The sequence below is a fragment of the Mustela lutreola genome, chromosome 4 (genome assembly GCF_030435805.1).
Source record: "Mustela lutreola isolate mMusLut2 chromosome 4, mMusLut2.pri, whole genome shotgun sequence".
Lineage (NCBI taxonomy): Eukaryota > Metazoa > Chordata > Mammalia > Carnivora > Mustelidae > Mustela > Mustela lutreola.
This window is the reverse complement of record NC_081293.1, coordinates 190,607,829-190,634,349: the sequence shown is the minus strand read 5'-3', so window position 1 is coordinate 190,634,349 and position 26,521 is coordinate 190,607,829. Positions and strand designations below refer to the sequence as shown.

At 42.0% G+C, this 26,521-nt stretch overlaps 1 protein-coding gene, 1 non-coding gene and 1 gene segment (V, D, J or C); 1 reads left to right on the top strand and 2 right to left on the bottom strand.

Moving 5' to 3' along the window:
* Positions 1-3,012: 3,012 nt before the first annotated feature.
* Positions 3,013-3,826, bottom strand: LOC131830221 (T cell receptor beta variable 4-1-like). The segment is given in 2 exon segments: positions 3,013-3,443; positions 3,545-3,826. Coding segments are annotated over 2 exon segments (480 nt in total).
* A 7,491-nt stretch (positions 3,827-11,317) lies between these two features.
* LOC131830988 (U6 spliceosomal RNA) lies at positions 11,318-11,425 on the bottom strand. Its single transcript, XR_009353512.1, has one exon. It is a non-coding gene; the product is annotated as a U6 spliceosomal RNA (small nuclear RNA).
* Positions 11,426-21,554: 10,129 nt separating this feature from the next.
* Positions 21,555-26,146, top strand: LOC131830458 (serine protease 1). The gene is made up of 5 exons (XM_059172692.1): positions 21,555-21,609; positions 23,557-23,716; positions 24,477-24,730; positions 25,232-25,368; positions 25,904-26,146. Exons 1-5 carry the CDS (start codon positions 21,570-21,572, stop codon positions 26,051-26,053), a joined length of 741 nt encoding a protein of 246 aa, XP_059028675.1. The 5' UTR covers positions 21,555-21,569; the 3' UTR covers positions 26,054-26,146.
* The last annotated feature ends 375 nt before the right edge of the window (positions 26,147-26,521 follow it).

Below are 26,521 nucleotides of genomic sequence, written 5' to 3'. Positions count from 1 at the left end.
GTGGGGCTCAATGTGGGATTCAATCTCAGGATCCTGTGATCATGACCTGAGCCAAAGGCAGACACTTTACCTACTAATCCACCCAGGCATCCCTACGTGGTCCACATTGAAGAGGAGGTTCAGTGCATAGGAAATGGGTCAATGTCTGCTTGGAGTACTTGCCTGAAATAGGTGTGGCAGGAATTGGGGGTGGGTCCTAGAAGACAGGCAGTGATATAAGGGAGGCGTTTGATACAGTTTACCCCTTGCTTTGCTTCTAGTCCAAATAAGGTCTTCAAGGTGGTGGCCAGCTGCAATCTGTACAAACACAGGGTTAGGTGTATAGGATTCGCTGCTATTATGATACTCAAATCCCAAACGGGTGTTAATTATCTCCCTTCATCACCATTTTAAGAGTTTCTCCAACTTTGTTTGGTGCTTCAGTGGTCTAAGTTGTTTGCCTGACGGGTTGACCTAGACATTCATCTCTGAGGGTTTGGAGCCCCTTCGGTGCCTTTGCTTTGTCAGGCCAAGATGACTATAATTCACAATTGTCATTATCACCAGGAATGGAGGCACTGAGAGATGCTTTGATTAGTTCCCTGAGTCCCAGGTCAACCTTTCCCTGTCTCTACTGTGTAGCAGTAACTCTGTCACCTCATGAAAATCACGATCAGTACCTCCATCCTGACTTCTCCATCCATCCCAGCAAGATGAGCTCAAAATGACTAGGTAGAGTCATAATCGCAGTACACTGGGATTGTTACTATGTCCTGTGGTGAAAGCATCTATCCCTCCTCCTCCCCTCTCTTCAGGAATCAGAACTTCTTATCTAGAAGACCCTAAAAATACAGGGGAAAGGAATATGAATTTACCACTGGATCACTGCAAGAGATGATGAGAGCCATACCCATCCTAACCCCACCCTATGGCTTCTGGATTCATGGATTCAATACATAGTCCCAATTTTCCCCCATTTGTTCAAATCATACCACATCCTAGTGATTAGCACCCCAGCTCGACAGGTGTTCTAGCTGAGCTAGCCCCTTAGCGAAACCTTTACTAGGTCCTTTCTTCATTCCATAAGGTCAGATGCTTCTGAGAGATACCATATGCAAACAAAAATTGGATCCCATAGTTATATACCCATGATTTAATTTCCTTAGGTATCAAATGGGATCCTTTTGTCTCCAAGTTTGTGTGGGAACTCACATCACCAAGACAGTCATTCTCCAACCCTGAGGATAGTGGAGCTGCCATGGTTGTAACTGAGTCAATGAGTATTTCATGAAGGATCTGCTCACACTTTTCCCCCCTCCTATTCATTACTTGAGCTCATCCTGACTTATTAGGAGGAAATGCATTCCTTTGTTTTAAAGTTTTCACTCTAACTTTCCTGCCCCAACTGTTGAAGAACTGTAGGAGAACGCTTATGCAAAACCCAGACAGTTAATGGGGCTGCCCCAAGTCAAGGTCATGGTGATAAGTTCATCCCTGTTTGGCTTCTAGCTGCTGCTTGGTTTTTGCTGTTGAATTCTGATCCTGCCATCCCAGCTTGATTCTGGTGATTCTCTTGTTGGTCTAGACCACTGTTGGCCTTGAAGTGGCATTCCAATGTTACACTCAATCATTACCGTTCTCTTAATTCATTCTTACATGGGTTATTGCATTAGGCACTTATTGGAAAGATTCATGGACAATTCAGGACCTTGTGCTGACTTGCATGTCCTTCTGAAGATGTGGGGTTGGAAATCCTCTCTACTCTCAGGCAAATACCATAGCCCTTCCTTGCTAGTCATTTCTCCAACTTGTGAGTTAAAATGGCTTTTTTTGAAGCCTCTAAAACAAGACAAAACAAAACAAAACAAAACAAAACCCATGATGCAAAAGGAGGTAAAGAGAAAACACAAGTCATTTGATGGTCACTTCCCGGGCACGACTCTCCCATCACTGGAGCCCAAAGACATGCTCTACAGTATCCATAAAGATTCTGCAAAAAATGTCCCCTGACCACTTCTGCCAAAGATATCCCACTTTGGTAATTTAATTTCAGATTATTTGTGTATTTGGAGACAGCTGAATAGGCAAGTCCAACGGGAAAGGGATGCTGGGAGCTCGAAAAGAGGCAGAAACATGAAGATTTGTGCACAGCCTGGAGGGCTCTTTGCAAGGCTGTGTCTGTGCTGCTGGCACAGAGGTACGTGGCTGAGTCTCCCAGCTCTGTGGGCTGGATCTGCAGAGTGGAGAATGATCCATCAGTCCTTCTAGCTGAGAATCGATCCTTGAATGTTTCAGACTTCTCCAAGAGAGTACTCTTCTAGAATAAAACGAGAAACTCTAGTTTCTGCTCCAGGATCCGTCTGTACCAGTGCAGGGATAAGTGACCAGAGGTGGGGTTCACTTCAGGGGTACTCTCGTGCCCCTTTCTGTGACCTGGTGGCTGGGAGTCTGCCTGCATTCAGGTTCTGTGTGTCCTGTGGGAGGTTAAAGAAGCCAGAGATTGAATAAGGAAATGCCTTAGAAGAGCCTTGGGTGAATCCAAGATGAGAAATTCCCAGGAATCATGTGCTTCCAAGAGAATAAAAATCACCCCACACAGGAGCCAGAAATCCATAGCAGGGTCAGGGCATGAATGAGTCCTCTGCTAGCTCAGGCCTCTGGTCATCAGAAGCAGGAAGAGACTTCTGAGCTGCCATGGTTTTTAATTTGGTTGAGACATTAGTACCCATTAGGGCTGAGCCTGTTTGGAGCTGGGACTGAGATTTGGAGCTGGGGCTGAGATCCAGAGTCTCACGTGTTTGGATGGAAAAGCCAAGGAAGGTACCTGTTGGCGGGGGATGGGTCAGCTGTGCTGTGGCCAGAGTGAATAGTTGCCCATGGAAGACTCCCCAGGGCTATGTGCTGACTGTACACTGCTCAGAAGCTTGATGCTGGGCCCTCTCTGGCCTGTGTTCAGCTCAGGCAGATTGGACCCAGGCAGAACCAGGACCCAGGCTGTGGGAGTCTGTGCTGTGGACTCAGCATCCACTGAACCTACAGGCAGCAGGAGGCTCTGGGATCTCTGGGGTCCTCTAGGAAATGTTGAGCTGAGCGTTGGTGGCCCCCACAGCTTCCTGGTTTGGAGCCCGGAGGTTTGTGCACAGGGAGAAGTTGAAGGTGCAGGGCTGTGTCCTTGCTGCTGGCACAGAGATACAGGGCGGAGTCCTCGGGCTCCAGGGCTTTTATCTGAAGGTCCAGCTGGGAGTTGTTTGAGCGATCAGGTAAGAACCGACTGGAAGCAGTCTCATTTTGAAGGAGATCCTTATAACTGTAGGCAAGCATGAGCTTTGGCGGCTTCTGAACACTCTGCTTATACCAGTACATAGCATTATGTCCCAGATGCTGCTTGCACTTCAGGGTCACGCTCCTTCCTGTCCCGCTTACCAGATGTTTTGGTGTCTGGGTAACTCCATTGCCCGTGGAGACTGGGAGCAAGAAACCAAATTTAGAGAGTCTTAGGAAGCCATTCCATGAAAAAAGCTAGAAGTCTGCAGACAGAGATATCCCACCTGTTCCCAGGACTCACCTGCCCACAGCATACAGAGGACCACCCAGCACAGGAGCCTGCAGCCCATGGCAGTGCTTGACCAGAAGGGGCTCGGTGTCTCTCTGATTAGATTCTTGTCCTCATGCCCTGACAGAGGATTTGCTGGTGAGGCCACTGCCCCTGTTAATTCTTCTAGAGCTCACATTCCCTCTTCCCCCTTACACCTGACACCAGCACCACCAGAGCTGGATTTGAGTCTTGGAGTGGCAGGACTGAATGTACAGGGGCAGCTGCGGAGGAATAGGTCCATCCCCAAGCTGCCTCAAGGAGTTTCTCAGACACTTTTTTTTTTTTTTTTCCCCATCTAGTAGCTTCCTCTCCCACCTGCATGAATAATTCTTTCTGTTTCAACTTGACAGTGCCTCCTCCGCTCAGACACGCATTCCTTCCCTTTGGGCACATTCCCCCCACGTTGCCTCTCATGGAGCCAGGACGATCCCACTTAATAAGCCTCATCCTGATGTAACACAGAGAGGCCACCTTGCTTGGCTTTCAGAGCCTTCCCCTGGTGCCAGCTGGGCATCACTTTAAGACACAGGAATTAATGCTCACTGGGTAGGAAGCACCCTCAGAGGGTGCTGACGAGGTGACAAGAGAAATCTGCTGCAACTGGTCCGCCCAGAGAGTATCTCCCCTTTCTGGGGAGCTGAGCCTGGACATGGAAAGGACACACACAGAGGAAGCACAGGAGAGTAACACAAGGTCCTACGGGCCGTGAGCCGTAGGGACAGCTGACATTGCCAAAGAGGCTGGAGAAACACAACATGGACTGGATTTTAGTGTCCAGGTTGTCCACATACCATCTCCCAAGCTGACCCAAGAGCAAACCCTGACGCCTGAGCATTCTCTTCCTCCCCCCATTTCCCTCTCTTCTTTTCCCAGGCCTGCCTCAGGGATCTCAGTGAAGTCACAGCTCCTCCTAGAGGTTAGAGGAGCACATTAACCTCCTCTGTGTCCTCTGCCTTCCATCCTCTGGAGGGCTTGGAGGGGAGCTTGGAGAAGGAGGGCTATGCTAGTTTATTCAACAAGCATTTGTGAGTAAGGCGAGGTTCTTATCCTTGAAATGCTCCTAGACTCATAGGACCGATAGGATATGTTTTTAGATAACATCTAGTTTGGAGAGTTTTAGTGTATGTTTTAGGGAGGTTAAAATATAATTGGTTTTTATTTGGCTAAATCATTTAATCTACTCACCTTCTCACTTCCTCATCCCCAAAACCTGGACCAAGGGATATTCTGAAATACCGATCTCCAGCCCTCTGTTCAACTCTAAAACAGCATGAGCCTTTTTGGGGTAATTTTCTACCCAGATGTTTACTGGATTGCTGGGCTAGGACATTCCTGTCTCCCTGCCCCTCCCGGCCTTAACAATACGTACGTAACACTTTGTAGGTACTTAATGCATACTTGTCGAATGAAGGAATATATGAACCCAATAGAAAATAGTAAGAGACCGCACATGAGTCTAACCATTAAAAAGCCGTTTCCAAATGTGGTATGGTCGGCACCTGGCATATTTGTACTGGTGGCTTATGGAAATTGAGGGCCTGGTATCAGGATTTGAGACAGAAATGAGAATGATAAAGAATTAATTTGCTTGGCATGAAGGAGCTTTTGGTACTAATTTGTATTTTAAAGGATAGGTAAGTCAAACAGAGAAAGTCTATTATCATATGGTTTCACTTATTTGTGGAACATAAGAAAGAGCATGGAGGACATTAGAAGAAGGAAGGGAAAAATGAAAGGGGAGAATCAGCGGGGGAGATGAACCATGAGAGACTATGGACCCCAGCATGGGGCTGGGGGCATGGGTGAGCCCTGTGATGGGTATTGAGGAGGGCACAGATTGCATGGAGCACTGCGGGTTATACGCAAACAATGAGTCATGGAACACTACATCAAAAACTAATGATGTACCACATGGTGACTAACATGACACAATAAAAAAAAAGAAGAAGAAATAACTAATAAACACTTGGAAAAGTACTAAAAAAAACACAAAAGATAGGTATAATAATTTTCCAGGGTGTATCAAGCATCATTCAAAGGAGATTCAGAAGTCGAAAAATCGTTTTGGTTCTTAAACCATCCTTGTTTTCGGGGCCCCCATTAGGATGAGTATTTGAGTATTTCCTTACAATATAGCACAAGAATATATTCTAGGCTGGTCTTGTGCTTTCCCTGCTCATTGTGACATCAGCTATTTCTCCAAAGAGCCCTAGTTCCTTTTAGTGGTTAATGGTCTCTAGAAAATGAGAGATGGGCACTAGATCTGGGTTTTGGGGATGCTACCACTCATAGGTCATTAATGGATGGAGCCTAGGAAATACACACATGTGTATGTTACCACATAAATGCATATATCTTAGCATGTATCTTTAATTCTATATCTATCTACACATACTGAGAAAACCACAAGTTTATACCACTAATTTCAGTTCCAATTCCAATATGATAAGGTTCATTCTAGGGTTCTAGCATTCTCCCTTTCCATGTTTGCAATTCCCTTACCCAATACTAAGAAACCTGGGTCCTGTTGTCCTTAATAGATGTACATATTTGATCCATCTCTTCACATGTGCCCACCTGTCCACTGCAATGGCAACTTTCTCTCCTTTGCACACACCCGCCTCGCCCTGCTTGGGATCTGACACCCTGTGCCCGGGATTCCTCTCCATGTCGGAATCCTACTCAGCTCAGTCCAGTTTCTGATGGGCGACATGGCTCATACCCTGCCCATATGGATAATATTCTCAGCCTGCTGGAGCTTCAGTGGCCTAGACCAGCCTGCTCGCCTCAAACACTGACCTCCTGCTATGTTCTGGTCACCGAACAGCCATTGACTATGACCCTAAAGAAGAGCCCTGATTGCAATGGGTTCTGTGTGGACAGGGGAAATAAAATAATAAAAAATAAAAACCATAGGTTATATATCTCTGGGTTTTTGTGTGTGAATATTCTAGATGGTAAGACAGCCAATATTGAGATGATACAACTAAAAATATTAATGATCATAAAATAATAGGGTACAAGCTGTACTCATCAGCACTGAAGGATGTGTAGAAAAATGTTTATCATTGGGTGATTTCCATGGATGGAGAAGACATTTTGAAGGAGGGGAGTTTAAGCCAAATCTTTAAGCAACCTAGTCCTGTACCAGTTTCTTTTTTCCTAAGAACTAGTTACATTACATCATCTAAGAAGAGGTTAGCATCTAGCTTCAACTCCTTTATTGGGATGTTATTTTTCAAGTAACATGAGGCAACTTTTGGGGTTGCCTTTTGAGATTTGCTCTTGTTACATAAAGGGACAGTGGAGACTCTGTTGGCCTGGAAGCTTGGCTTTTCTTGCTTCTCCTGTTCACTATTCTAGAACCCATAATTTTCTGCTGCCTCTGACCTCTGACCACTTACCTCTTAATTATGACTCTCTTGATCCTGTATCACCAAGGGACAAGACTAAGAACAAATGGTTGAAAGCTTTAAACAGTTTTCTGGCTCAACACAAGAACAAACTTTCCAACTGGATGGTTGAGAAGGTACTGTGATCTCCTTTCTGCAATAAAGGCCAGAAGACCATTTGTGAGATGTTGTAGATGGGGCCCAAATGTCTGATGGGGCAAAGAGGAACTTGAGCATTTACTGTATGCCAGAGACAGAGCTATAGATGTAAAGAATTTAAATATAAAATATTTGTTTTGGGAACTCACAGTCTAGTTGAAGGAACAGACAAGAAAATAAAAACTTGCAAAAGAATTCAGAAGTCTTAATAGCAATATATACAGAGCTTTAAAAAGGTTTCAGGAAGGTAACAGAGAGCTACCTAGCAAATCAAAGGCTGCATACGGTGGAGTTAGGGATGGGCACAGATAAATGTCAGAGGTTAATTCTAAGGAGAGATGATGCCCAAGGTAAATTTTAATGAATTAATCAGAGTTCACTAGCAAAGAAGTGGAGGAGGTAGCCCCTTTCAGCAATTACTTACTGAATAATTATTATTTTATTTTTTTAAATTTTTTTATTAACATATAAGGTATTATTAGCCCCAGGGGTACAGGTCTGTGAATCACCAGGTTTACACACTTCGCAGCACTCACCATAGCACATACCTTCCCCAATGTCCATAACCCCACCACCCTCTCCGTAACCACTTCCCCCAGCAACCCTCAGTTTGTTTTGTGAGATTAAGAGTCTCTTATGGTTTTTCTCCCTCCTGATCCCATCTTGTTTCATTTATTCTTTTCCTGCCCCCCAAACCTCCCACGTTGCATCTCAACTTCCTCGTATCAGGGAGATCATATGATAGTTTTCTTTCTCTGATTGACTTATTTCGCTAAGCATAATACCCTCTAGTTCTATCCTGGTTGTTGCAAATGGCAAGATTTCATTTCTTTTAATGGCTGCATTGTATTTCATTGTATATAATTACCACATCTTCTTTATCCATTCATCTGTTGATGAACATTTAGGTTCTTTCCATAGTTTGGCTATTGCAGACATTGCTGCTATAAGCATTCGGGTGCATGTGCCCCTTCGGATCACTACATTTGTAATCTTTAGGGTAAATACCCAGTAGTGCAATTGCTGGGTCATAGGATAGCTCTACTTTCAACTTTCTGAGGAACCTCCATGCTGTTTTCCAGAGTGGTTGCTGCAGCTTGCATTCCCACCAATAGCATAGGAGGGTTCCCCTTTCTCCGCATCCTCATCAGCATCTGTCATTTCCTGACTTGCTAATTTTAGCCATTCTGGCTGGTGTGAGGTGGTATCTCATTGTGGTTTTGATTTGTATACTGAACAATTATTATGTGTCAGATACATGTTGGCTTTGAGGCAGAAGAGTAAGCAAATCAGACATTAGCTGTGCCCTCAGGAATTTTAAATTACCTGGAACAATCAACACTACACAGATACTCACACAATTAATATATAATTGGAAGTAAGTGTAATAAAAGATACATAAATGCCAACAAGAAAACTCAAGAAGGCCTGACTGGAGCTGGAGAGTGAAAGCAAGTTTCAGTATTCTCCCTGATCAGAGATCAGGAGAATGATTGGGATGTTAGCAGGTGAGAGTATGGGGAAGGCACAGAGGCATGATCAGCATGGGGTGTCCAGGCACACAGGCTTCAATGCCATGCCTAGGAATCTAGTGTATCCTGACATCAACATAGAGCTGTTGAAAGGGTCTTTTTTTTTTTTTTGCAGACCCCCTGCGGAGCAGAGAGCCTGATGTGGGGCTTGATCCCAGGGATCATGACCTGAGCTGAAGGCAGAGGTTTTAACCCACTGAGCCACCCAGGTGCCCCTGTTGAAAGGGTCTTAAGCAGGAAAATGACAGGGCCCATTTACATTTTAGCAAGACCACTCTGGGAAGTGGTATGGAGGATAAGTTGCAGGAAAGTAAATCCAGAAACAAGAAAGTACTTATAGTGCTACTTCAATAGACTGTGGTCCTGACAAAGGCACAAGTGGTTCACTTGAAAGGTAAGTCAAGGATCTTCAAAGACATGCCAAGGATTTTTCAGATGGGCACAGATTTTAAGACTGGACATTTGAATATAGGTGGTGAGTAAAGTGGATGGAAAAGTTAAGAGTGACTTCCATGTTTCAAGTTTGATTAACCAGGTAGATGAAGCTCCATTGCACCGATTTGGGAAAAATAGGAAGAAGAAACTATGATGTGCACCCCAGTGTTTATAGCAGCAGTGTTCACAGTAGCCAAAATAAGAGCCCAGATGTCCATTGACATATGAATGCATAAAGAAGGTGTGGTGTATAGATACATACATACCATGTCTCTCTCTATATATATATGTATATACAATACTTATACATATACATATATGCATACATTATATATATATATATGTATACACACACACATATACACACAATGGAATATTACTTCCATCAAAAGGAATGAAATCTTACCATTTGCAATGACATGGATGGAAATAGAAAGTATTATTCTAAGAGAAATAAGTCAGTCAGACAAAGACAAATACCATATGATCTCACTCAAATGTGGAATTTAAGAAACAAAACAGATGAACATAGGGGAAGGGAACAAAAAATCAAATAAGACAACATCAGGGAGACAAACCATAAGAGACTCTTAACTCTAGAAACAAACTGAGGGTTGCTGAAGGGGACGTGGGTAGGGGAATGAGGTAGCTGGGTGATGGACATTAAGGAGGGCACTCGACATAATGAGAACTATTATATGCCACTGATGAATCATTAAACTGTATCTCTGAAACTTATAATTCACTCTGTGTTAATTAGTTGATCTTAAATTTAAAAAAAATAAAGCAAGGATTAAAAAAATAAAAAGGTATGATGGACTCAGCTCTAGATAAGCTGGCCTGAGCTGCTTGAGGACACTTGAGCAGATATGTTCAGGTAGCAGTTGGAACTCAGAGAAGCCTAGGAAGGAAGCTGGTATTAGAAAGATAGATTGTGAATCATAAGAAATTAGTTTATAAAATATCAAAGAGGTGGAATGTATATATAGAGAAGAAAAACATATAAATTGCTTCTCTTAGATGTATTTTATTCTTCAACTGGTGCAGAGTTCCATTATATAGTACTTTTTGTGTCATTACTGGGGAAAACCCTTTTTAAATCAAGAAGACCATGAGTGATTCTTAGCTATGTGGAATCTCCTTTGGAAATTCCATACTCCCCTTTTTGCTCATGTTTATGATTAACCCTAGGAACACCGTTTTCCAGCTTGAGAAATGGAGGTCCTTCCAGATTGATACCTGTGTATCTCCTATCACTCTCTACCCATTGCCCAGAGACCTTGGACTAGAAATAAGATTGGTTGGTTTGGGGTGAAGAGGGATGATCCCCTCATTCTTCCCATCAAAACAAGTGCATTTGGAGAACCACCATGAAGACCAACATCTTTTCCATGTTCCTAGAGGTTGCTGGTTAGCTGTGCTTTTTTTTTTTTTTTTTCTCTTCAGTATTGAAGGAAGACAGTGTTAGAGACTAAATTTCCACGTTCTGGGTCTTCTGGGTAGGTCAGAAGCCCTGCAGCAAGTATGTAGGTTTCTGCCTTACCTGGAACAAGGTGAGGAATGGTAAAGAATGACTGAGAGTCTGGAAGGGACACACGCAGTCAAGCACAGACTCAAATTCTTGCTCTGTTTGTCACATGAGACCTTGCTATGTAACCAGGTAGCTGCCTAATTTATTGACCAAACTGGGACCTTTTTTAAAAAACTGGGACATTTTTAAGAATGGAAAGTGGCACAGTTAGTAACTGCATCAGGGCAGTGTACATAAACCAGAACCTAGAGACTCGGGATCTGGAGGCAGAGTGTGTTTAACAGAAGTGCTCCCATTATTGTCTTTCATCCAACCCCACTCAGCTTTGTCTCCTCTGGATTCTTGGCTTCAGACCTGGATAGGAGCCCCAAGACATGTCAGTTTTAGACTCTCTTGTTGTAGTAGGAAAATTAGCGTTGAAGAGACTACATGCATTTGAGGCCTTCTTGGGGCTTGGCAAGGTCTGTCGAAGGGCTAGCCAAATATTCTACCCAAGTCACACCCTTCCCTGTGCTGTTAGCTTCTTGAGGGAACCAAAGTGCTCCTCTCTGTTCACCTAGCACAAATCATCTAGGAATATTGCTTTATATAAAAAATCTTATTTTTGATAAAACCACTGCCAGACCTCAGATCTAGAAACTTCTCTCTCTCCCCTTCTTCTTCCTTTTGACTATCTTTTTTTTTTTTTAATGCTATGTTGATTATCTTGATTGCGGTGATGGTTTCTCATCCTTGTACAGGGGCCATGCTAATAACCTCTGTATCGTTCTAATTTTAATACATGTGCTGCTGAAGCGAGCACTCTCTCTTCCTTTCTTTCATGCAAATGGTTCTTAAAATTATTCCACTCCACTAATCCTTTTTGATATAATAGGAATATATGGGAGTTGAGAGAAAATTTTCTTGGTCTTTCTCTTGACAGTTTTGTGATCCTTGTGTGTGTGTGTGTGTTTTCTTTATTCCAATAACTTAAGAGATCATGAAAAGAGCAAATAATGTGAAATAGATTGAAAGAGGTTGAGAAAACAGCAGAGCTACTGCAAGCCTAGACCAGCCTAGCACAAAGTCAGGGAGGTGGGGGCACTGGTGGGGGAAGGAGGATGGAGGTAAATGACCCCACACAGCAGCAGGGAGATGGCTCGCAACGTGGTGGGCATTAGTGAGGGCTGGACTAACCCTTTGGCATGGGCAGTATACTAACAAAAGAGAAAGACAATCTTAAATCATTGTAAACCAACTGATGGGGGAAAGAGATCAGGACACAAGTGGGAATATGAGTCTTCTGAAGGGCTCAAGACTGGAATGTACAGTATGTTTGGCAAGGAGGTGGGAATGGATGGGAAAGGCCACAAGGGTCTGCACCATGCAATGAAGAGACTGAAGGAAGACCCATAATGTGGCTGGTATACACACCTGTCTGCTTCTGTGATACAACTTACTTTTTCTTTTATAAGGTGTGCTGCTCCGCTGACTCTGTTGGGATCTGGCTGCAAAGGGAAAGAGAGGAGCACGAAGTGAATTCTGACAGCGACATAATTTAGTTTGTTTAACACTTCATCAAAACTCTTCTATGTGAATCAAAGGTTGTGTTAACTTCTCTTTGAAAGACCCCCCCCCCGTCGTTAATTAATTAACTGCTCTTTTGTTGTGTAAAAGTACCCCTCCTCCCCTTGCAATGAAAAGACCCTTCCCCCAGGGTTGAATTCAATGTAACTGCTCTTTTGCCTTTCTGTAACAGCTTGGCTTTTAGGGCATGACACTCGACTCCTGTTTGAACAAGATACCCTCTCCTAATAGCCGGGGCATGGTCCCGTAGGTCACGTAGGCAAGGGGGCTGCATGGTCCCGTAGGTCACGTAGGCAAGGGGGCTGCATGGTCACACAGGTCACGTAGACAGGATGCCTTTCTGCCCAGTAATAAGGTCAAACTTCCCCTCTTTGTTTCCCCTTCCCGCTTTTCTCTTCGCGCGAGGGGGGTCTTCCAGGGCCAATCCACGAACACCAAGTATGCCTTTTTCAAAAGTTCAAACTGTCCACCAATCAGTTGCACCCCACCCAAAACTTGCTTGTACCTTCCTATAAAAGACCCCGCTTCACTCCGGTCGGTGTGCTCGGTTAGCTGGAGCTGCCGACCACCCGCCGGTACCTGCGTGACAATAAACGTCTTGCTGTTTGCATCCAGTGGCAGTGTTGGATTCTTGGGTAAGGGGATCCGCGGGTCTTTCACTCTTATTTCCTCATGGTTTTATGTGGGTGTTCATTTTATACATGAGGATATTAATGTGCAAAGACCCCCCAAAGAGAAGCTAGCAACAGAATGAAAGCCTGAACTCTGGTGGCCAGATCAAAACGTTCTTTCCCAGAATTTTATTGTGTCTCATACTTCAGTACAAGTTTCTGCCTCCATGATTCTCTTCTTTGTTCTGCCTTGTTCTGTGTCACTCTGACAGCCCAGCCCTAAATCCCCAGTCTCCCACTTCTTACTTTCTCCTTAAAGCTTTTCTTGAAGTAAAGGCCGCAGGAGCTAGGTCTCTTAAGATTACTAGTTTTATTTCAAGCCACCTGATCATTGAAACTGAACCACCATTCAATTTTAAGTCAAGATATAGGACATTTAAATGGTTCCTTTCTTGGGGCACCTGGGTGGCTCCGTGGGTTAAGCCTCTGCCTTTGGCTTAGGTCATGATCTCAGGTCCTGGGACTGAGCCCCCGCACTGGGCTTTCTGCTCAGCGGGGAGCCTGCTTCCCTCTCTCTGTCTGCCTCTCTGCCTACTTGTGATCACTCTCTCTGTGTCAAATAAATAAATAAAATCTTTAAAAAAAATAAATGGTTCTTTCCTTATATTCTAGAGCAGGGTCAACAAACAGGTCAACAACCCAGGGACAAATTGGACTGCAGCATGTTTTAGCAAATAGGTTTCCTGGAACTTAGCTGTCCCCACCCGTGCACACCCTGCTTTCATGCAGCAAATTGAGGGCAGTCGTGGCAGAGAATGCATTGCCTGTAGTCCCTAAACCATTTACTGTTGGGCTCTTTACAAAAAAAAAAAAAAAAAAAAAAAACCAAAACTTGCTAAGCCCTGCCTGCAGTTTTCTGGAGAGAATCCCTTGGAGCTAGAATAGAAATCTCCTCAAGCCAATTGCATTTTTGAGCAGTGTTCTCAAGGAAACCTGTCTGGGTCCAGGGTTCACTTTACCAAGAAATTCCATTCTCTTTGCCACCACTGATTTTCTGCCTAATGGCAATGATTAGAAATTCAGCTTCGCATAGACTGCCAGGTTAACATCAAGTTTATGACACAAGCACATGCTTTGTAACTTGTTCCTTTTTATAGTCTTGTTGCCCTGATTGCTTATTTCAGTTTTTCAGTAACTTAGTCTATCTCTTTCTGGGGATCAGAATCCTTCTTTAAAAATTTCCCTTCCTGTTGGAGTGGTTAAGAGCCAGTAATGGCCTCAGGCACTCACATTGTATTAGCCAGGAAAGTGGCTGGAAGAGGTAAGGAAAAAGAAAAACAGACTCCATTAAAGAAAAGATCCATTATTTCTTCTTCAATTTCTTTCATGAGTGTTCTGTAGTTCCTTGAGTACAGATCCTTTACCTCTTTGGTTAGATTTATTCGCAGGTATCTTATGGGTCTTGGTGCTATAGTAAATGGAATGGATTCTCTAATTTCCTTTTCTGTATTTTCAAAGTTAGTGTATAAGAAAGCCACTGATTATTGACTTTGTATCCTGCCACGTTACTGAATTGCTGCATGAGTTCTAGTAGTTTGGGGGTGGAGTCTTTGGGGTTTTCCATATAAAGAATCATGTCATCTGCGAAGAGAGAGAGTTTGACTTCTTCATTGCCAATTTGGATACCTTTTATTTCTCTTTGTTGTTTGATTGCTGTTGCTAGGACTTCTAATACTATGTTGAACAAGAGTGGTGAGAGTGGGCATCCTTGTGTTCCTGATCTCAGTGGAAAGGTTGCAAGCTTTTTCCCATTGAGGATGATATTTGCTGTGGGTCTTTCATAGATAGAATTTATCAAGTTCAGGAATGTTCCCTCTATCCCTATACTCTGAAGCGTTTTAATCAGGAATGGATGCTGGATTTTGTCAAATGCTTTTTCTGCATCAATTGAGAGGACCATGTGGTTCTTCTCTCTTCTCTTATTGATTTGTTTTATCACATTGATTGATTTGCGAATGTTGAACCATCCTTGTAACCCAGGGATGAATCCCACCTGGTCATGGTGGATAATCTTTTTAATGTGCTGTTGGATCCTGTTTGCTAGGATCTTGTTGAGAATCTTAGCATCCATATTCATCAGGGATATTCATCTGAAATTCTCCTTTTTTAGTGGGGTCTTTGCCTGGTTTGGGGTTCAGAGTAATGCTGGCTTCATAAAAAGAGTATGGAAATTTTCCTTCTGCTTCAATTTTTTGAAACAGCTTCAGGAGAATAGGTGTTATTTCTTCTTTGAAAGTTTGGTAGAATTCCTCAGGGAATTCATCAGGTCCTGGGCTCTTGTTTTTTGGGAGGTTTTTGATCACTGCTTCAATCTCGTTACTAGATTGTCAGTCTATTCAGGTTGTCAATTTCTTCTTGGTTCAATTTTGGGAGTTTATAGTTTTCCATGAATGCATCCATTTCATCTAGGTTGCTTAGCTTATTGGCATATAACTGTTGATAATAACTTCTGATGAGTGTTTCTACTTCCTTGGTGTTAGTTGTGATCACTCCTTTTAATTCATAATTTTATTAATTTGAGCTTTCTTTCTTTTCTTTTGGATTAGTGTGGCCAATGGTGTATCGATCTTATTGATTCGTTTAAAAAACCAGTTTCTAGTTTCATTGATACGTTCTACTGTATCTCTAGTTTCTACCTCATTGATCTCTGCTCTAATCTTGATCACTTCCCTTCTTATGTGTAGAGTTGGTTTGATTTGTTGTTGATTCTCCAGGTCTTTAAGGTGTAGAGACAGCTGGTGTATTCTGGATTTTTCAATTTTTTTGAGGGAGGTTTGGATGGCTATGTATTTCCCCCTTAGGACCGCCTTTGCTGTATCCCATAGGTTTTGAACCGAAGTGTCTTCATTCTCATTGGTATCCATGAATTGTTTAAATTCTTATTTGATCTCCTGGTTGATCCAAGCATTCTTAAGCAAGGTGGTCTTTAGCTTCCAGGTGCTTGAGTTCCTTCCAAACTTTTCCTTGTGATTGAGCTCCAGTTTTAAAGCATTGTGATCTGAGAATATGCAGTGAATAATCTCAGTCTTTTGGTATCAGTTGAGTCCTGATTTGTGACCCAGTGTGTGGTCTATTCTGGAGAAGGTTCCATGTACGCTTGAAAAGAATGAGTATTCTGTTGTTTTAGGGTGGAATGTTCTGTATATATCTATGATGTCCCTTCCATGCTCTCGGATCAGAAGAATAAACATTCTTAAAATGTCTATACTGCCGAGAGCAATCTGTACTTTTAATGCCATTCCGATCAAAATTCCACTGGTATTTTTCAAAGAGCTGGAGCAAATAATCCTAAAATTTGTATGGAATCAGAAGAGATCCCGAATCACTAAGGAAATGTTGAAAAAAAAAAAAAAACTGGCGGCATCACGTTACCTGATTTCAAGCTTTATTACAAAGCTGTGATCACCAAGACAGCATGGTACTGGCATAAAAACAGAAACATCCGACCAGTGGAACAGATTAGAGAGTCCAGATATGGACCCTCAACTCTATGGTCAAATAATCTTCAGCAAAGCAGGAAAAAATATACAGTGGGAAAAAGACAGTCTCTTCAATAAATCGTGCTGGGGGGACGCCTGGGTGGCTCAGTTGGTTAAGCGGCTGCCTTCAGCTCAAGTCGTGATCCCAGCGTTCTGGGATCGAGTCCTGCATCAGGCTCCTTGCTCGGCAGGGAGCCTGCTTCTCCCTCTGCCTCTGCCTGCCATTCTGTCTGCCTGTGCTTGCTCTCTCGCCCTCTCTCTCTGATAAATAAATAAAATCTAAAGAAAAAAATCGTGCTGGAAAAATTGGACAGCTATATGTAGAAGAATGAAACTCGACCATTCTCTTACACTGTACACAAAGATAAACTCAAAATGGATAAAAGACCTCAATGTGTGACAGGAATCCATTGGAATCCTAGATGACAACATAGGCAGTAACCTCTTTGATATCAGCCACAGCAACTTCTTTCAAGATATGTCTCCAAAGGCAAAGGAAACAAAAGCGAAAATGAACTTTTAGGACTTCATCAAGATCAAAAGCTTCTGCACAGCAAAGGAAATAGTCAACAAAACAAAGAGGCAACTCATGGAATGGGAGAAGATATTTGCAAATGACAGTACAGACAAAAGGTTGATATCCAGTATCTATAAAGAACTCCTCAAAATCAACACATACAAAACTGATAATCATATCAAAAAATGGGCAGAAGATATGAACAGACACTTCTCCAATGAAGACATACAAATGGCTATCAGACACATGAAAAAATGTTCATCATCACTAGCCATTAGGGAGATTCAAATTAAAACCACCTTGAGATATCACCTTACATCAGTTAGAATGGCCAAAATTAGCAAGACAGGGAACAACCTGTGTTGGAAAGGATATGGGGAAAGGGGAACCCTTTCCCACTGTTGGTGGGAATGTAAGTTGGTGCAGCCACTTTGGAGAACAGTGTGGATATTCCTCAAGAAATTAAAAATAGAGCTTCCCTATGACCCTGCAATTGCACTACTGGGTATTTACCCCAAAAATACAGACGTAGTGAAAAGAAGGGCCATCTGTACCCCAATGTTTACAGCAGCAATGGCCACGGTCGCCAAACTGTGGAAAGAACCAAGATGCCCTTCAATGGACGAATGGATAAGGAAGATGTGGTCCATATACACTATGGAGTATTATGCCTCCATCAGAAAGGATGAATACCCAACTTTTGTAGCAACATAGATGGGACAGAAAAGATTATGCTGAGTGAAATAGGTCAAGCAGAGAGAATCAATTATCATATGGTTTCACTTATTTGTGGAGCATAACAAATAGCATGGAGGACATTGGGAGATAGAGAGAAGGGAGTTGAGGGAAATTGGAAGGGGAGGAGAACCATGAAAGACTATGGACACTGAAAAACAACCTGAGGGTTTTGAAGGGGAAGGGGGTGGGAGGTTGGGGGCACCAGGTGGTGGGTATTGGAGAGGACACGTATTGCATGGAGCACTGGGTGTGGTATAAAAACAATGAATACTGTTACACTGAAAAGAAAGTTAAAAAAAATCAATGAAAAAAATTAAAAAAAAATAAAATGTATTACTATGTCAAAAAAAAAAGAAAAAAGAAAAGATCCATTAAGGAAAAGATCTTAAAATTGCTTTCAGAGGCCAGACACCCTTGCTTTTGCCAATATAAATGTGAATATATTAGCAGAAGCGCAGCCATCCCCCCATTCAGGCACAAGTTTAAATAGTCCTTCAAGGCCACTAAGCCATGTCCATGGGAAAAAAAGGTGACAAATACAGATTCATTAAATACAAACACATGCCTCTGGGACACCATGTGTTTGAAGTTAGGAAAAAAAGTATAGGTACCAACATGTCCTGCTGAGCCAAAGGAATGTGGGCATTCCCACACACAGCACGTGGCTCTTTTCATGGATGTGACTGAAGAAGGAGACCCCCCACACACACATACACACACTGTGGCATGTCTATTGTTGACTGTAAATAAGAATTCATCGATGTTATTGAGGATAGATGTTTTGCACACATAAAGTGTATGTATGTCTCTTGAATCTGGGAAATTTCAACCCAGTTCTCCAGGCCCCAATTTCACAGAATGATTCACAGTATTTCAGAAGCAAAATATGTCCTGTAGGTCTGAGCTCCCACACAATGGTGCAAGGGTTATCTTCGGGTTTGTTCACCCATTTAAATGACGACATGATGCTTATGTACAGAGATACCTCATACAGACTCGTATTCTCCTGGCCTCCAGCACTGAGTGTTCTCCTAGTCTTTTCCACTTGCTGTGCTTTTCTTTTTTCTTTAATCTCCAGATCTGCTCAGCTCCATAGGCCTTCTATCCCCAGCAGCTGGCACAGCCACCACCATCAATGATCCTTGAGGATTTCCATTCTCATTTTGTCCAGCCAGCCCTCTACCTAATATGTAATAATGCTCTAGGCAATGTGCATCTCCAAACATCTTCATCATGTACTTTCTTTGGAAACACATACTAAAATGACCAATCTTCAACCTGGTATCAAGCAGCACACAAACAACCACTATTATTTAAAGAGCTGTATTATTAAATAGCATAGGTTACTTTTAACATACATACATTAGATAAAAATTCACCAACCCATGACATATCAACATCTTTTCTTGAGATGAGGTTCAGGAAAAAAGTTTATTTAAAACTCAAAACATCATTTACATTACAGGGATTGTGTTCAGTGGTTTCCATGCAACATGTGGGAGTTATTTGGGAATAACTGAAGCCCAGAAACAATCACGTGCTGTTTTCCCCCACATCCCTGCTCCTGCTTTGGATGACTGAAGAATCATCACACTGCCCCCAGAAGGGTCCATGTTTATTTGGGAATTTGTAATTGATCCTAAATAATTCCCCTTCTTTAGCAACCCTCACAGTTCCCTTTCCAGGAAGAAGGGTCCTAGTGATAAAGCCCAATGCACCAGAGAGAACTCCCTGAAATGTAGCAGCTCACGAGCCAATTATTGTGGAAACTGCTCTAAGACATTGTGTTTTCCATATGGACTAAGATCTCTGATGAGGTTCAGGGGAAGTTCTTGGGTTGATACCGGATTATACATCTTCTAACACCTCAACATGGAGGTGTCAAAATGGAAGATAATTGGACAAGATGAGAAAGCTCTCTCTTCTTCATTGTGAGCCTGGACCTTTCCATAGTTTCCCTGGTTTTTAGGGATCAGTGGCAACCGTCTGCCTTATGTGTTGTTCATGCAGTAGTTAACGAGTGCCTACTTTGTCCTAATGTTCAAGGCACTTTCTCATGGCTATGGCCTTAGAAGCTACTTTGCCTGTCTATTTTCCTTAGATCAGTTGTTCCCAGCTGGGGATGATTTTGATCCCAAGGGAACATTTAACAATGTCTGGAGACATTTTGGTTATCATAATTGGGAGGAGGGGCTGATGGTACTTATAACTAAGGCAAGAGATGCTTACAAATATCCTATAGAGTGCAGAGCAGTTCCCCACAACACAGAATTACCTGGTCCCAAATGCAATCCTGCCTTCTAGTTAGTCATCTTTTTATCAGCAACATTTCAAAGGTAAAGGAAATAAACTACTCATGAAGGAGGATTTGCTAAAGTAGATGTAACATCCTGGTAGGTCATTATGATGTGTAGGAGGAGAATCTGGTTATATGCAGCTAGAGTTTAGTTCTTCCTGAGATTCACTTATTCTGGAAGTTTCTGCCATGCCTCATTAATTATGACAACTCCTGGGGCACCTGGGTGGCTCGGTGGGTTAAAGCCTCTGCCTTCAGCTCGGATCATGATCCCAGGGTCCTGGGATCAAGCCCCATGTCGGGCTCTCTGCTCCGCAGGGAGCCTGCTTTCTCCCCTCTCTCTGCCTGCCTCTCTGCCTGCCTCTCTGCCTACTTGTGAGTTCTCTCTTTCTGTCAAGTAAATAGGATCTTTTAAAAATAATAATAATAATAATAATAATTATGAGAACTCCTGCTCCAGGAACACATTTCTTAGATATTTCCAAGAATTTCATCTGGTCCCTAGAGTCATTTTAATTTGGTAGAGTTAGATTTATTATGTTTATTACATTTATGGCATTACAGTGGAGGCCACGGCCTCAGAAATGAAGCTGCTTGAGTTTGAACCCTGTGTTGATCACTAAAGTATATAAAACTTTGAGCAAAACATGTAATTTCTCTAAGCTTCAACCTCCCCATCTATAAAATGGTAAAAAATAGAACACTTATAAAGCAGTTGGTAAGGATCGAATGAATTGATGGATATAAATCCCATTCACAGTGCCTGACACATAAGAAGCACTCCATAAATATGGATTCTCTTATTGTTGGCCAAGATTTCTGCATTATCACGCTATCCAGAATGTGGCAAACTTAATGAAGTGCTATACAGCAGTTAAGCACAGAGACTCCGAAGCCAGATTTCCTGGGTTGGAATCCTGACCCTATTGTATACCTGCAATGTGGTTTTGGTCAAGTTCCTGCAATTTTGTGTGCCTTAGTTTTCCCATATGTAAAGTGGGATAGTAATAGATACCTTCTAGGGTTGTAATGAGAATTACTAAATAAACATATGAAATGTTTATATATATGTAAAATATATAGTAAATTCTAGTAAATGTGATTTGTTCACTCTTCCATCTAGACGCCATCCAGACGACTCATAGCTTCAATTCAGAACATTTTTCTTTTCTCAAGGAAACAAGTTGTCCTTATTAATGATGAAAAGTTAACATGGTTATCCAAGGCCAGAGATATCATGGAAAAATTATATACTTGTAAGTCAATGTTAATTAAACATCAAGGGAGTAGTGTTCAAGATAGTCCTCAGGATAAAAGTTCACAATTGAGATAAGCAAGTACCTAAGATTTTGCCTGGGACACAGGACACCCATAACCCTATTCCATGACCTTGTTCCAACTTACTTTTCTATTATGGGGAACACATCACACCAGATGGGTTTATTACTTCCATTCCCATAACCTTCTGGAAAAGTAGACAAAAGATAATGTTTAAATCTGATACTGAATTATCTTTGATTTGGCACAAAATTGAATTATAAATTCAGATTAACAAGTTTCCAATAAAATCAGTTTTCTGGCACCCATGGCCATGGGTGTTGATGTCAGACCTGGAGGTATAAATAGCTGTGGATGAGAGATGTTCATCACATTCCTCAGTCAAATTCCAGGGAGCAACCATGAAGACCTTCATCTTCCTTGCCCTGCTGGGAGCTGCTGGTGAGTCTATAATAATAAATGATTCTGTGTATGCCCTTGATGTATTTGTTTGCAGTTTGTACTCTGGAAGACAACGATGAATGTGGAATAGCGTCTCTGTACTTAGGAAGCTTAAAATATTGAAAGGACAGTGTATATAGTAGTACCCTTTTCTCTGTGGCAGCTACATCCACCCCCACTAGATGCCTGAAGCCACAGATTATACTGAACCCTATTAGACTACGTTTCCTTTCCCCACATATACATACCCATGATAAAGTTTAATTTACAAGTTGGGAACAGTAAGGGATTAACAACAAATTTAGTATATCATAGAAAATTATAACAATATGGTGTTATAAAAGTTATATGACTATGCTCTTCTGTCTCTCTCTCTCTCAAAATATCTTAATGTACTGTACTCAATTTTCTTCTAATGATGTGAGATGATAAAATGCCTACATGATGGGCATGTAGGGAGAGGTGGGGTAAATGACATAGGAATTGTGACCTAGTGTTAGGCTACTAATGACTTTCAGAGGATACATCAGAAAATGGATCATCTGCTTCTTGACTCTGGTGAACCAAGGGTAACCAAAACCACCATAAAGGGAGGGACTAGAGTTCTACAATGTCTATACATAATTTAATCTCCCTAGTGGGGGGAAAGATGATAGTGAGCAAGAGTACTTAGCGTAGAAAGTATAAAGAGGAAGAAATTGCCCTGAACTTCAAGGTAAAATCTATCGAGAAAGAGAGAAACAGAAAAGATATTTCCACATTAAGGAAATGTTGTTTTGACCTTTCTGAGCATTTGAAGTTAATCATTGGGAGATAAAATTGGGACTAGTGACTAGTCTTGGGCTCATTGAAGAGGCTATGTAGGTCAAAGCCCAAGTCTCCTCTACACCAACAGACATCTTCACAGAGATCTTGACAAGTGAAGGTACTTCATTTCTTATGAATAAAAGCTAGGGGCTAGGTTTTACAACATCCTTGCTAATGAAATCTCTCTGGTGAAAAATAACATATCATTTAATCATCAGAAGAAAGAAAAATGTCTATTTCTGGCTTTTCATACTAACAAATTTTATACAAATCTTACAATGAAACTTTCCTGAATTGGAAGATTATAAATTCAATACATTAGTCTATACATGTGGAAATATCTTTCCCAAAATTACTTTTAAATACTTGAACAATAGAGTATGTATAACACAATCATTGACTTTAGGAGCCACAGAAATCTTAATAAAGTGGTGGGCAGATTTTAGAATGCTGAATGGATTTTAAAATGTTATAAGGGTAATTGACATAAGGGGAAAGGCTGGAAAGGGAAACCATAAAATGTTCCATGAAATTATGTCATGAAAATTTTAGACAAGAACCCAGATAGAAATTGGGGGAGCAAGAGTACAAAACTCCCAATTCCTTCTAGGCTAAAACATTCTTAGGAGTCTTCTAAAACGTTCCTTTCTGTTACTTCATGAGGATATCTACCCTATACCAACTATTATATATAAACTTAAGTATGGTTACTGCAAAACATTATTGAACACCTATTTGCATTTCTGCTGAGCAAAGTTTTGTACAAAAAGTATTCTTTACTTAGATAGTAATGTTCACGGCATTTTTTACATAAATAGTCTCTGAGGAAGAGACTATTTATGTGTGTGTATGTGCATGTGTGTGTGTTGCATATGTAGAAAACAGTATATTTATCAAATTTAAAACATAAATTTAAAAAATTAGATAGTTATAACAGTATAAATAGGGTATGTGTTAAGGGTATTGAATAATAAGATTTTGGAAAATATCATATAGTAATTATGCTATCGCCATTTCCTGATTATGTGTCACAGGAAAAAATGATCTTCTCTTTTATAATCAATGCCCCAAAACTTGGCGGTAAGTAGAAATTCCAAGATGGATCTGTTTAACGAATTCTTTCCAACTTTTCCTGGTCAGCTGCTTTCCCCATTGATGACGATGACAAGATCGTTGGGGGCTACACCTGTCAGAGGAATTCTGTTCCCTACCAGGTGTCCCTGAACTCGGGCTATCACTTCTGTGGTGGATCCCTCATCAATTCCCAGTGGGTGGTGTCTGCAGCTCACTGCTACAAGTCGTAAGTAACCAGTCCTCACCTCCCTGTTTTCTCAGAACAACTCATGCCCCAGCAAAGCCAAAGAACAATCAGGGTAAACTACACAGTTATGCTTGAGGTGGGGGAGCGTTCATTTCTAGAAGGCTAATCTTTCCCCCCAGGCACTCAATGATATATGGAGGGAATTTTACATGGAAAGGTAAACTTAGAGTTCCCTGATGTCCTTCCAAGTGATGGTACCAAAGACATGGGGAGAGGGGAACTAGTGAGTGATGAAGAATACTCTGAACTAGCTCAAGAGCATGAATCAATAAATATTCTTAATCATTATAGCTCAATATGGAGGAAATAATCCACATGAAGCCTGCAGTACAATATTGAAAATGAACATAGTTCATTCTGCCTCCTTAAATTTCTGTCATGTTTCTGATTCCTGCCACATCTCCCCAGAATAATACATAATCTGAACCAGAGGAGAAGTGGCAGGTGCTGAGAAGTCATCACCAATTCCTGCTTCACCTAACATCATTTTATTGGCATCACTAGTCATGGGAACTAACCTTCTAACAAGATGGTGGGCTGTGAGTCTGTACTGGTAGGGACACCCACCTTAAAGTTATGGTCCCCTGCACCATGTCTGATAGGGCTATCTTAATGCACAATTTTCTGTGTGTGGAAATGCTTATGGGGGATGGTGTTCGTGCCAATGCTCATGACAGGTGAACTGGGAAAAGGGAAAAGCTCAACTTGGTCCTTAAAAGCTTTGCATTCTTTGATCCAGCCGAATCCAGGTGCGTCTGGGAGAACACAACATCGCAGTCTCTGAGGGTGGTGAGCAATTCATCAATTCAGCCAAGATCATCCGCCACCCCAGATACAACCAAAACACTATGGATAATGACATCATGCTGATTAAACTGAGCTCTCCCGCCACCCTCAACTCTCGAGTGTCTTCTATCTCTCTACCAAAATCCTGTGCAGCTGCTGGTACCCAGTGCCTCATCTCTGGCTGGGGGAACACCCTGAGTACTGGGCGTAAGTGTCACCTGGAACAAAAGCACCAGGTCTGGAAATCCTAGAAGTGAAGGACATGCAGAGGTTCAGTTAGTCTGAATTGTTAGGCCAATTTCCCCAGAGGATTGTTTGTAGATATGGAATCTTAGGAAGATGCTTTTGCTGGGAAACACAGCAAAAATGAGCCATGATAAAGATGGCAGATATTCAACTGAAATGTGATTAGTGATTTGCAAAGAAGTACAAACTGAGGAGGTAAGCAGAACAGAGGGATTTGGTACAGCCTAAAGTAGAGACCTGCTTGAGAAAGTCTCTAGATTTGAGATCTGTAGTCACTGCTGCTAACATCAGAGAGAACAACTTGTTGATTAAAACTGGAAGTCATTCCAGATAACAACTGCTCTTCTAAAGAAGAAGATACTGGCAATCTGAGAGAATAGCGAAGGTGAAGGGAGATAGGGAAAGAAATCTCCAGGAATCCTATAGGTAATAGTCTTCCATTTTTACTCTCCTGCCCTACAGAAAGGTATCCTGATGTCCTGCAGTGTCTTCAAGCTCCCATCCTCTCTGACAGCACTTGCCGCAATGCCTATCCTGGTCAGATCAGCAGCAACATGATCTGTCTGGGCTACATGCAGGGTGGAAAGGACTCTTGCCAGGTCAGTTTCTTTATACTCCTTCCAGCTGAGCTTCATGCACTTCCACCACAGTTCCCTTTCCCAAAACACAGGCTGAAAAGTTATCTCTGTAATGGATTATAAGGGACTACAGAGATTTGGGATCAGTGATAAATTATCTTTTTCAAACATTAATAACTAGTGCTAAGGGTCAAAAATACACAGAAGATGGCGTGGAAGCAGAACATCCTGGTGCCCTTCTGAGGAGCAATATTGCAAAAGGAAACTTTCTGAAAAAAGGCAGGGTTAGCTGGGCAGCGTTGCACTCACCAGTCCTATACTTCTTCTTGGTCCTGCATGCCTGCCATTAAGAAAAAAGCAGGAGCTAAGAGATGGGAGGAGAAAAGAGAGCCATGTATTCAGAGATTGACAATTGGATTTCCAGGGGAAGGGAAGGTGCTTCCTAGAGAATCAGCAACGTGGGAAAACAGACCCAGGGTCATGGAGAAACAATGTTGAGTTTTGCTCTCATCTTGGCATAGTTGGGAGTTCTTACTGCCTCTTCCTTCTTGCACAGGGTGACTCTGGTGGCCCTGTGGTCTGCAACAGAGAGCTCCAGGGCATTGTCTCCTGGGGTATTGGCTGTGCTCAAAAGGGCAAACCTGGTGTCTACACCAAGGTCTGCAACTACGTGAGCTGGATTCGGCAAACCATTTCTGCCAACTAAGCATGTAAGGATGTGTATTGCTCTATGCACCATTTTCTTGGTCAATTTCACTTCCAACCATGCCTAAAACAGTATCTAAATAAAAACGTTTATTCCACATCACCTGTGCCCATGAACTGTTCTGACTTAGTATTTATGAACTTTCCCTTCAAACCAGCTGCTTAGTAAGAAGGTGGACATAGGATTGAACTATTACATGAGCATAAAATGGAGAGGTTAGGTTATGATTCATTACACCTGCTCAAAGTGAATGATTCATTACACCTGCTCAAAGTGAATTTAGTGATCACCTACTATCTGCTTGGCTCTGTGTGATCTATTGTGGGTATAAGCATGGATAAGCCTAGAGGTCATTGTTACTGTCACATTTTGAACAGAGGATGACACCAAGGTGCAGAAAGTGAAATTCAACTGGCCAAAGTCCTTTGGCAAGCTCATAGTCAGGCAGAGACCAAGCTCCAGCTATCC